The sequence below is a fragment of the Actinia tenebrosa genome, unplaced genomic scaffold (assembly GCF_029948245.1).
Source record: "Actinia tenebrosa isolate PJP-AT-01 unplaced genomic scaffold, QUT_ActTen_1.0 PGA_scaffold2__45_contigs__length_23673736, whole genome shotgun sequence".
In the NCBI taxonomy this organism is placed as follows: Eukaryota; Metazoa; Cnidaria; class Anthozoa; order Actiniaria; family Actiniidae; genus Actinia; species Actinia tenebrosa.
The window spans coordinates 5,293,514-5,305,384 of record NW_028292579.1 but is presented as its reverse complement, the minus strand read 5'-3'; the positions used below and the strand labels follow the sequence as shown (position 1 = coordinate 5,305,384).

Sequence of the window (11,871 nt, the reverse complement as noted above, 5' to 3'; positions counted from 1 at the left end):
AGCACGCGGGGGTTGGCAGAACACGAGAGAAGTGTTAGGAGAAGCACGACGCGTAGCGGAGTGCTTCTGGACACTTCTCTAGTATTCTGCTAATCCCCAAGTGCTTTATAACTGCACACAGCACAGCAAGCGAGTTTTTTATTTCTTTTATAAAATACAAATTACAATAATAGATAGGAATGACGCAACGGAATGAGCTCTCATAAAGCACGCGCTCCAAACCAATCAGAACGCGACATTCATAAAAGTTATTTTATAATTCATTTTAGATCACTCCGTGTCATTCTCAAGAGAATCAAATGAATATGGATACAACTCAAATCAAAGAATCTTATTCTTACGAGAATGACACCGCGTGGTTTGAAATATAGCAAACTTTACGCCCAAGGTAAAGAGGCGTATTCTTGAGGTCTATCGTGTCTTCACCAGTACAGCCCACCCCTGAGAATTTATTCCCGTCTCCACACCTGCAGGTGAAGCGACAATGATGATTTGGTTTTCCATAATCAGTGGTGTTTTCCGGGTGCAAGGGATTAACCCAAAGCCCAACCCCAACCTGGAGGGCCAGCTGAATCACTCTTCGTCTGGTCTCTATCCTTCGACCTGTTAGGCATGGGTGGCCCTGTCAGGAATACATGGCTCAAACCGACATAGCTCTAGGGGTTATAGAGACGCACGAACTGCCCCACCACGATAAGGTGGTAATCCTTTCGGAGCAGACTCCAGAAAAGGGTGTGTTACTAGATAGTACGAATCACTAGAATCATGAGTGTTATTGGGATTGTATATAGTTTCTTGGCAACGAATAAACTATAAGATGCCGTATTCCAGTATGAGTCTACTCTTAGTAGATCTATAAATCACTAGGATCATGAGCGCTGTTTGGATTCATTTGTTTATAGTTTCTTGGCAACGAATAAACTATAAGATGCCGTATTGGAGTATGAGTCTAATCTTAGTAGATCTATGAATCACTAGAATCATGAGTGCTGTTTGGATTGTTTATAGTTTCTTGGCAACGAATAAACTATAAGATGCCGTATTGGAGTATGAGTCTAATCTTATAGATTACTAGATAGCATGAATCACTAGAATCATGACTCGTGTTGTTTGGATTGTTTATAGTTTCTTGGCAACGAGTAAACTATAAGATGCCGTATTCGATACGTATTCGTATTAAGATACCCTATGCCGTAAAAGTACAAGAATCTTGTCAATCATGAGATGATTGACAAGATACTAAATATTCTGTTTGAGTCATATGCAGTTCACGTGACGGCAATAACCAATAACAATGCGCTATTGGGATACTTTTGTTTCAGCGCGCCTAATTTGAATATGTCCGTAAAACAATAGGCATTCTGCGCCATGTTTCATTTGGACGAATCACAAGACGAATTTTTGAACCACAGCACTACGCATACAAATATAATATGCCTAGTGGAAACAGTTTTTAAGTAAAATTTCAGCCACGCAGGGCTAACTTAACTTCAAGCTAATGTTCCAGTGCAGTAAACGTTTACTTGACTTGTGTAAAATGCATGTACAATCGACGCTTCTTTGCGCAATTACACTGTTGCACATTGCCCAGTGCCGTAACTAGGGGGGGGGGGAGCACAGGGTGCACGTGCACCCCCCATAAAAGCTTAAGGAAAGCTTAAGGTCCGCTCATCCATCTCCCTTTTTTTTTTTTTTTTTTGTTTCTGCTTTCTTTTGGTCACCATTTTTTTTTTTTTTTTTGGTTCTGCTTTCTTAAAAAAACGATCAATGGTCCGATTTTATTCGATGTGCACCCTCCCTGTAAAAGTTTTGGTTACGGCCCTGTTGCCTCATGCAAATCAGGACAAACAACATTCATAATAGAAGTTGCGCGAATAGAAGTTGCGTGTATGATTTCGGAATTGGAATTTTATTACGATTACGTCATTTGACTACTACGTCCAGAATGCTTCGCGCTCCTTGTACCTCTTATTCCTACTAGTTCTTGTTTTTAGTCACATTTCTTAGCATAGGGTTAAACGAAGAGAATGATCTGCAAACAATCCCACATGGGAAAGCCAATTCAATGTTTATAGGTATAAGTTCACTGCTTCTGTGAAGCCAGTAAAAACTCTTAAATTGATTGCATTTATTACCATATGGAAGTGCATTCAATGTTCATATTAACTTACAGTGCTGCTATCGCTTTCACAGACTCAAAGGGGTACCACTTAACTTTTGTTTAAGCCGCAGAAATTTATTCTCAAGCACTTGAATGCGAGACTACGTTTGGGAAAATATATTGTTCCACGTGAGTAAGGCCCATGGTTCCAAGAACCACAGTACACTGATTTATGCACAGGCAGCCAAATCTCGGTTTTTGTCTGTATGTATATTGCGAAAATTAGATTTTATGAATCATCCTTTATTTGCGCTTCAAATTCAAGTATTCTATTCTAAACAATACAACTTACCAAAAACTGTTAAGTTACTTGCTTTAAACTATCTACAAATACAAAATCATGAAAACATTTCTCAGTTATATTGAGTTTTTAAAACTGATAAAGAAGCTTATAATACACTCAGCAAAATTACTTTATTCTGATTGTAAAATAGGAGTACAATTAAATCCCAAATTATACTCTGTAGAGTCAAAATTAAGTTGCTCAAATATTATAAACAAAAAATCGCACGATCTTCTCGTACGATTCAGAATTTGTAGACACTCGTGATGTTTTGAAAGTCCTCAAATTAAAAAAAAAACAGCTTTCAAAACATTACTCGTGTCTATAAATTCCGTTTTGTACGAGAAGAGGAGGAGCTCGTTGGAGCCAACAGCCATCAAGCAAGCGTCTTCTCGGATGACGTAAAACCGGAGGTCCCGTCTGCTTGCACTTGACCCCCGATAAAGTGGACGTAAAAGATCCTGTTGTATTTTTCGTTAGAGTAGGGGATTGTTACCCGATACAACAGTCTGACCTTCGTCGTGCGTGTGTGTTTATTTATTTTATTTTCGTATCATCTATTTATTTTTCCTGTGGTATGGGTTGTGTAGCGGCAGCCACAGGCGCCAAGCAAAGCTCACAGCCTACCACAGTTTGTGGTTTTTCTTTTTGTTTAAAGTGCCTAGAGCAGATTTGGATAGGCGCTATATAAATATTTATTATTATTATTATTATTATTATTATTATTATTATTATTAAGATCGTGAGATTTCCAAGACAAATTTGCACACTTGATATAATATACATATGCATTATGTCATGTACTACAACTACTACTACTACAACTAATAAATATTTATTATTATTATTATTATTATTATTAAGATCGTGAGATTTCCAAGACAAATTTGCACACTTGATATAATATACATATGCATTATGTCATGTACTACAACTACCAGAATCCTTCTTGCACATTTTTTTCTGATTAGTTAATTAGCAATCTGTCTTGTCATTGTCCCAGGAAATGAAAGTTAAAAGAATCATCCGAAAATGAAAACACTGATATCGGTGAATCATTCTAGTGGTAAATAATTATGCAGTGGCAGTAAAGTGACGATGTCATCATGCAAACTGCTTCTTACCCCTCCTCCCGTGGTAGCAGCGGGTATCATGCAGCTGCCAACAGGTTTTAATGTATAAATATTTATTCATTTGTCCATTTGCTCAATCATCATTTCTTTCATTTTTCATTTGGAGTAACACCAATTCTCATTAAATGTACATCATTTCAATTTCCATTCTATGTCAACAGTTGACCTCAAAATCAGTTCAAAAAACTCTAATATGATAAATTACATTTTTTGTGCTGTAGGAGGATTAAATATGACAAAACCAGCTGCCATGAGTGGTGAATTACTTTGGAACAACACCTCAGCCAACGATTCTTCTCTGGAAGAACAGTAATATTTTGACTTGGGCTGTCATTAAACCAGTTCGCTGTTGTTCTGGTGTTTCTAGAAGACAAGCCAGTTCCCAGCCTTTCTCTCCCATTTCCTGAATGAGTGGTGTCCAGTCACTTTTGACTTTCACCCCACCAAATGCAGTCTAAGATTCCAATGAGGATACAAATGATGAGAAAAGAAAGGGAGGGAGGGGGGGATTGGAGTAAAGGGTGGGAGGAAAGAAGGAAGAATGGGAGGAAAGAAGGAAGGATTGGAGAAAAGAAGAGAGTAAGGAAGAAAAAGAGGAAGGATGGGAGAAAAGAAGGAAAGGTGGGAGGAAAGGAGGATGGGAGGAAAGAAGGGAGGAAAGAAGTGAAAAAGAAGGAAGGGAAGGAGGAAGGATGGGAGGAAAGATGGGAGAAAACAAGGGAGGATGGGAGAAAATAAGAGAGGAAGGAAGGACAGGAGGAAGGATGAGAGGAAAGATGGGAGGATGGGAGGCAAGAAGGGAGGATGAGAGGAAAGGAAGGGTGGAAGGGAGCAAGTAAGGGAGAGGTCAGGATCAGTGAAGAAAAAGATGAGATATAAGATAAATATGCAGAAAATAATGCAGGCAAGATGATGGGGAGGGGGGTGGGTGGTTAATGCAGAAGTCCAATAATTACCTTGATGATGTGTTGATAGGTAATAATAGTGCCTTCATACTGTGGTCTTGGGTCATTAAGTCTTGAAGAATCTTTTTCAAAGAACCAGACTGAATTGAGTTGAGCTGTCATTGAAAAACCTGAAGACAACAGAGCAACACATACATTATTGGTAAATTATTTTATGTGCCTGTGAAACCATATAATTTCCTCTGTAGTAAGCAGTCATTTTAGAATGGTCAAAGGTGCAATAAACAAAGCCCTGTTTCCTCCTTTCCCCCTTAACCTTGCTTTAGCTTTTAAACCACAGCATAGGACAATTGGGACACATTGGCAGTGCATGCAACCCATGCTCCCCATTAGAATCAGACTTTTTTCCTCTGATCTACAGCATAATAGACTGTTTTCTCAAGGTTGTGTGCTCATCCAACTTGACGGACCACAAAACTGGAAAACTCCAATACAGAGAAACTGAGAAGCCAAGATAGGAAAATAATCAATTTTATAAATTCTTATTGAAAAAAATTTCACAGCAATGTAGAATAATATTCATCCAATAGCTCCTGTTCTGGTATTGTGGCCCCTCAAGTTCCTTAAATTTGGATCTGCACGCAACCTTGAGAAAACAGTCTATTTGAGGCCTTTCCTTTTCTTTTTAATGCCAGTTCTTTTTAATGCCAGTGGGAAGTTTAACTAGATAGGTAATGTTTAGAATTTTACAATAATTATTAATTCTCAATGAGCAAGATTTTGTTTCTAGGAAAGCATAACACATGTATCTATTCCAAACCCCAAATTCCAAACCATCTTCTTGTATAGTGTGTGTGATGGGAATCAAGACTAGCATAGTACATAACGTACCACTTGCCTCTCATCTTTGGATTTTAATAATGGTTCAATACCTGGACTTAGCATAATATATGAGTAGAGTTCTATATATTTCATAGTTCCGACTCAGACAATAGAAAACCATCCACCAATGCAGCAGTTTTCCCAATGGAACAATTGAAATCTTTTCCCACAAACAACAACACAGTATTTGTTTAAAAGAAGATTTTAAAGAGGATGTTTACAAGGCAAAGATTAAAAGTATTATGAGTCAATTTCCTATTCTTTTTGCAGGACAGTAAACTGATGAAACAATTAATAATCAGATTTCTGCAATCAGAGTTCTAAATTCTGAGTTATTCTTGATAATTTGTTAAGCTTGTGGTACATAGCAAAGGTAACTAAGGGGAGTTGGAACTATGAATAAGGTCTATCACATTTTTTCCAGGTTTCCCAATTTTCTGATTCGGTCTGTAAGTTATTCATGTACTGAGTTAGATTACATTCAGAGGTTGTTTCAGAGTTTGATAAAATGTTAAAATTTTAAAGGTGTGAGAGTGGCACAATGCACCTTATGTGGTAACTGCTCGAAGAAATTGCAACTGATCTGGATACAGGGGTCAAACAATGAGAGATTCCTATCGTGTAGTTTCAAAAATTATCCACACCCCCCACAGAGGAACTTGGAATTTCCGAAGGGATGGGGGGGCAAGGGGGGTCTTAAAATAGTTCCTCCATGGGGGAGGGGGTATGGATAATTTTTGGAACTACACATTCAAAATATAATCTTCACACCAAGATGGGGTCTAGATTTTACTAAAAGTGACCTAAATTAATACAGTTGGACTGAGAGAGATAAATAAGTTAGAGCAATACAAAATACCTCCATGAGTATGTGTGCCTTGATCCAAGAATATCTCCACCAATTTCCAGCCTTGGTTCAAGTAATGGGCAAAATGACCCATGAAGTCACACTCTACAGTAACACTAGTAGCCAACCCAACATGGGCCCTGAAGACAATAGGGACACTGACGGCTTGGTATGTATACATTGGTGGATTGGGCATACGAGGCACATTGAAGAATAAATCAACACCCATATCTAGAATGACAAATACAATAATAACTGAATTATCAAGTCTAATGTGTAGTAACCCACACCGAGGAATTTGGAAATTCCAAGGGGTAGGGGAATGGGGGTCGGAGAAAGAACAAAATCACAGAGTTTGTATGGAAGGAAATTGGAATTAATTTCCAGGGGGAGGAGGGTCTTTCAAAAAATCCTCTGTGGCGGTGGAGGAGGGGGGAATGGATATTTTCTGGAATTACACAATACAAGTGAAAAAGAATAGCTTTTCCAAATCCAATGAAAGCATGTACTATTAAAAATATATCTCTGTTCAGTGCTCACCTCCACTTATGCCTCTCATAGCATTTGAAAAGCCTTGTGAAGAATAACATCCAGTCATTTCTACGCATACCAGCCTGCCACCCCGCGATGAGTACTGGGCTATCTGATTTTAAAAATAATGAGCATAAACTATAGCACTTTTATAACATTAAAGGTGCTGACACACGGTGCAACATTGCACAGAACAGCACTGTTGCAGGGTGTGTCTACCCCAAACTTGTTGCATGCAACAAATCTGAAGTTGAATCGCCTTCTACTCTTGCAAGATTGCACGCAACAAATTTCATCATGTGAACATGGCTGCAACATTACTTGCAACATTTTGAAATAATCAGCCAATACGCTTGCACCAAATTTATAACTGTTGACCATGAAATACCTTAACATAGGAGGCTGACACAAGCGATGCTGCATGATTTTTTTGCAAGGTGTGTCACCCTGATTCAAATTTGTTGCTTGCAATGTTGCATGCAATGTTGCGACATGTGTCAGCACCTTAACAGTACTTGTGATTTGTGATGTCTTGGTAATATGGATCTTAACCCTTGTTCACCCCATGAATGGGAAACAGGCTGCCTGCTTGAATTTTGGAGATCACTTCTTATGACTACAATGAATTCTTGAGTGTCAACTTCAATTATGGAGGGAGGTAAAGTGGACAATAGACAAAAAAGTTCAGTCTAATTATACTAGAAGCAAAAACACCTGATACGGTTCACTCATATATACCTTTCACATCTATAATATTCTCAAAAGAAAATGCTTGATGCTTAGATTTTTATATGAGTTGATAATATGTACTTATTGACTGAGTGGGAGGGCCGTACGGGAAAATATTTGGCTCGAGGTCATGTCGTACGGACCGAGCGCAGCGAGGTCCGTACAAATGACCGAGAGCCAAATATTTTCGCGTACGGCCCGACCTAACTCAGTCAATAAGCATTTTATCATATGACCCTCACGAAAATAAAAATAATTAAGAAAAAGAAAGTGCGCAGACTCGAGCAGGGCCGGACGGGTTTTTCCGGCCCGCTTACGTCAACCCGTCCGGCCCCCATCACGTGACTTTTTCCAATGGTTTTATTAGAGCGCGCGAGCAGGGCCGTACGGGTCATATGATAAATGTGTCATATTGAATGTGTACATTATTAGGACTAGGTGGATTGAAATAAGTTTGAAAACCCAGAAGAAAACCTCTCTAATCAAGGAAGTGAAATAGCAAACTCTACTCATATGTGATGCAGAGTCCAGTAATCAAACCCAAGATCCCTGAGGTGAGAGACGAGAGAATGGTACATCATCCTTGATTCCTGATACAGATTAATTTGAATGAATCTATTACCATGGTGTTTAGAGATGCTCAGTATTAGCAGCACCACAGTTTATTTGTTCTATTAGATAATATATTTTTGCTGCATATTATGTACTTATTGACTGAGTGGGAGGGCCGTACAGGAAAATATTTGGCTCGAGGTGATGCCGTACAAATAACCGAGAGCCACATATTTTCCCGTACGGCCCAACCTAACTCAGTCAATAAGCATTTTATCAGATGACCCTCATGAAAAGAAAAATAATAAGAGAAAAGAAAGAAAACATGGTTTCAGGTTTTGAGCAGGGCTGTACGGATTCATATGGCCCTGCTCACTCAAAGCAGTACGGCCCTGCTCACTTCATTTTCCCGAAGGTTTTTTTAACAGTGCGCTCCTGGGCAGATATGGGTCATATGATAAATTTTCATATCACATTGCAGTAAATGTACTTAAGGTGGCTTCATATAGTCTCGGGCTTTAGAGAAATAGAAATAGAAATTATTTTATAGCAAATACAGAACTATATCTTGATATCTGATACGCTAACCATATTAAAGATTATGAGTTTAGGAATCATTTTTCGTGAAAATGATCAAGTGAATAGTTACCATAGCAGCGACACATTAGCCACAAAACGGGCCCTTTTTGTTATTAGAAAATTAAAATCTCGAGTTTCCCATGGTTAATTTATTTTTTAGATTGTGTAATATGAAAGTTTGCTTTGTTACCTATTATATGACAGCATTTTATCAAAATCATGACTACAAAAACAAGATATTAAAGTAATATCGATTTTTCAAAATAAAACGTTTTCTGCAGTCCAAATATTTTTTCATATTGCCTCAGTTGCCTTATCATTCTATGAAGAAAAAACTGTAGAAATTTAAAGATATTTGACCACGTAGTTTTCAAGTTTTATCATTTTAAATAACGCACCCAACCGACTTTTCCTGACGTCATCAAAATAAAAATTCTTCAAGTTCTGGTACTGTACATGCTCATGCATAACCTGGCACATGCACGAACAAAAACTATATGGAGCCACATTAAGTTATTGGTAAGATTGTTATGATAAGAGATAAACAGCAAAAAAAGAGAGACAAGAACACCTGCACCACCACTAGGGAAAGGGGGGTTGGGGCTTGGCTTCTGATGCTCCAAAAAATGTTGTGAAATAAAGGATGTATGTTGAGTCAGAAGCCATGGAGTGAGCTACAGCCCCCCCCCCCCCCCCAACTTTTTTCCTTTTCCCATACTAGTCTCATATATTTTCCATATTTTCCAATCTTAGCCACCCCCCCCCCCCCCCCCATTCACTTTTTAGGGCACTCCCCAGCTCCTGTGAATTAGTTTATACTTCTCTGTGCTAATAATAACCCATTATAGTATACCTAGTATATAACTATACTAATAAATTTAGACCTACCTTTTGTATGATATCACTAGTATTGGCCACAGTAGTACCTTGTCCTGTTATTACCCCATAGTTAATAGCCTGGATTTGCATCACTGATTTCTCTATTTTCAACTCATATGGTATCCCTCCCTCTGGTGGTGAACTATAGATAAATTAATCACCATCAACAATATTATGAATAGAGCATGAATACAATCATTTTACTACCACTACCAATGTCTTGTTTGCTTAGTTGTCAGGAGCAATTATTATAAAATACATGCTATAAATCTCTGTTCTGATTGGTTGAGAACACATGCTTTAAATGAGAATGCACACGTGCACATGGTGTTTTCCTCCCAACAACAATCCAATCTGGTATTGAAATCTTCACTGCTAATGCCACCCATACTTCCTTAACATCATAGCATTCATATTAAACATGCGAACCTAGTGTTATATTACTCACCCATCAGCTGGTTTACAAAATATTGCTTCATATGGAACAACCACTGAAGCAAACCCAGACATCTGTGCAACAAATGGCACTCGGTAAAAGGTTGTTAACAGATACCCTTGCTGACAGTAATGGACTAGCATAGGGTAGTAGGAATCTATATCTGCTGTTACCATAGGCCGACCACCAGTAAATCCAAAGGTTACTAAATTAAATAAAAAATTGATAATAGCTCCTTTTAGGTATAGTAATGAAGAATGAAACACTTGTCACGGAATGACAGAGAGTAGCAAAGAATGAAAGACACCACCACAGAATGACAGACAGCACCACACAATGACAGACAGCACCACAGAATGACAGACAGCACCACAGAATGACAGACAGCACCACAGAAGAACAGACAGCACCACAGAATGACAGACAGTACCACAGAATGACAGACAGCACCACAAAAGAACAGACAGCACCACAGAATGACAGACAGCACCACAGAATGACAAACAGCACCACAGAATGACAGACAGCACCACAGAATGACAGACAGCACCACAGAATGACAGACAGTATCACAGAATGACAGACAGCACCACAGAAGAACAGACAGCATCACAGAAGAACAGACAGACTACAGAATGACAGACAGTACCACAGAATGACAGACAGCACCACAGAATGACAGACAGCACCACAGAATGACAGACAGCACCACAAAATGACAGACAGCACCACAGAATGACAGACAGCACCACAGAATGACAGACAGACTACAGAATGACAGACAGCACCACAGAATGACAGACAGCACCACAGAATGATAGACAGCACCACAGAATGACAGACAGCACCACAGAATGGCATGCAGAGTTACAGAATGAAGAAAAACGGCAGTTAACAATTATCAAAGAAATGTTTAATTATCAGAACCAGAATATTGTTTCACATAAGGACATAAACCAAATGGTAAATTATTTAAACAAGCAAACTAAATAGTTAAGATGAATCTAGCTTACCATTTGAGGACATTTTGACTTGAACTTTACACAACAAGTATGCTTGCCGTGGTCCATTATATGGTGCATTGTCAATAGGCAAAGGGGAATGATAGCAATGTTTGGGTTTAGGCTCACCATCCTTTGAACCTGAGCCACCCATTATTCTGTAAAAAAAATAGGTTTCGATAAGCTGTACAATATAAAAACCTCAAAATGTTACTTATAACCTGGAAACAACCTGTGGGTGGCTTTGCTGACTTGTTTGGTTTTGTGGAAGAAAGAAAACTGGACTAGTCGGAGAAACCAGTGATGCAAAGCCCTGAAATAAACCTGAGATCTCACAGGTGACAGAAGTGTACTTTCTATGACTTTTCCACATTTTAAACATGAATAACTTTACCTAACTTGCAAAAAAATAAGATTTAAAACTCAAAAAATTAATTTCTAAAAATGGAAATTGTTTATAATCGTAATCTTCTAATCAAAACAATCAGAAAATACAAAATTATGCTTTTGAAAAATAAACTTATTAAAGAGTTTATAATATGAAGCACAAATTTTATTGCTAATGAGCAAAACTTCACGGTGAAAAGGGCTTTTGAAAGCTGATTTTATGCACACGGTTGGAGAAGAAATTGGCTGCCATTTTTAATTATTGGCTTATTTTGCTTGTCGTCTTACGCCATTCTTAAACCTTTTTTAGAGTTAAATGCCAAATTTTCGCATAAAGTACCAAACTAACTTACCTGTTTTATGTATTTAAAGGCTTCTATTGCTCAAAAAACGGCTAAAAATCACTTTTTTAACAATATTTTTCTGAGTATTGGCGAGAGAAAGGAAGATGTGTTGTCAGCGGTATGACGTCAAAAAACCACAGGAATCATGAAACTAGGGGCGAGTACGGGTAATCTTTCGATTTTTCGATTTTTTTTAAATATTTCAATTTATTTTTAGCAAAA

At 38.2% G+C, this 11,871-nt stretch overlaps 1 protein-coding gene across 1 annotated transcript; it reads right to left on the bottom strand.

Moving 5' to 3' along the window:
- Positions 1 to 2,966: 2,966 nt before the first annotated feature.
- Positions 2,967 to 11,795, bottom strand: LOC116292752 (raftlin). The gene is made up of 8 exons (XM_031700104.2): positions 11,659 to 11,795; positions 10,931 to 11,076; positions 9,930 to 10,122; positions 9,491 to 9,623; positions 6,752 to 6,854; positions 6,224 to 6,442; positions 4,534 to 4,652; positions 2,967 to 4,031 (listed from the first exon to the last, which is right to left on the bottom strand). The coding sequence occupies exons 2-8, from the start codon at positions 11,070 to 11,072 to the stop codon at positions 3,858 to 3,860; spliced, it is 1,083 nt and encodes a 360-aa protein (XP_031555964.1). The 5' UTR covers positions 11,073 to 11,076; positions 11,659 to 11,795; the 3' UTR covers positions 2,967 to 3,857.
- Positions 11,796 to 11,871: the final 76 nt, after the last annotated feature.

Bases quoted from the DNA above. Each gene is read 5' to 3' on its own strand.
- LOC116292752 (XM_031700104.2), bottom strand. From the start codon at position 11,072: ATGGGTGGCTCAGGTTCAAAGGATGGTGAGCCTAAACCCAAACATTGC. The intron at 10,123-10,930 runs GTAAGCTAGATT...TATTTAATTTAG, and splicing joins AGTCAAAATGTCCTCAAATG to TAACCTTTGGATTTACTGGT. The intron at 6,855-9,490 runs GTAGGTCTAAAT...TTTTAAAATCAG, and splicing joins CTAGTGATATCATACAAAAG to ATAGCCCAGTACTCATCGCG.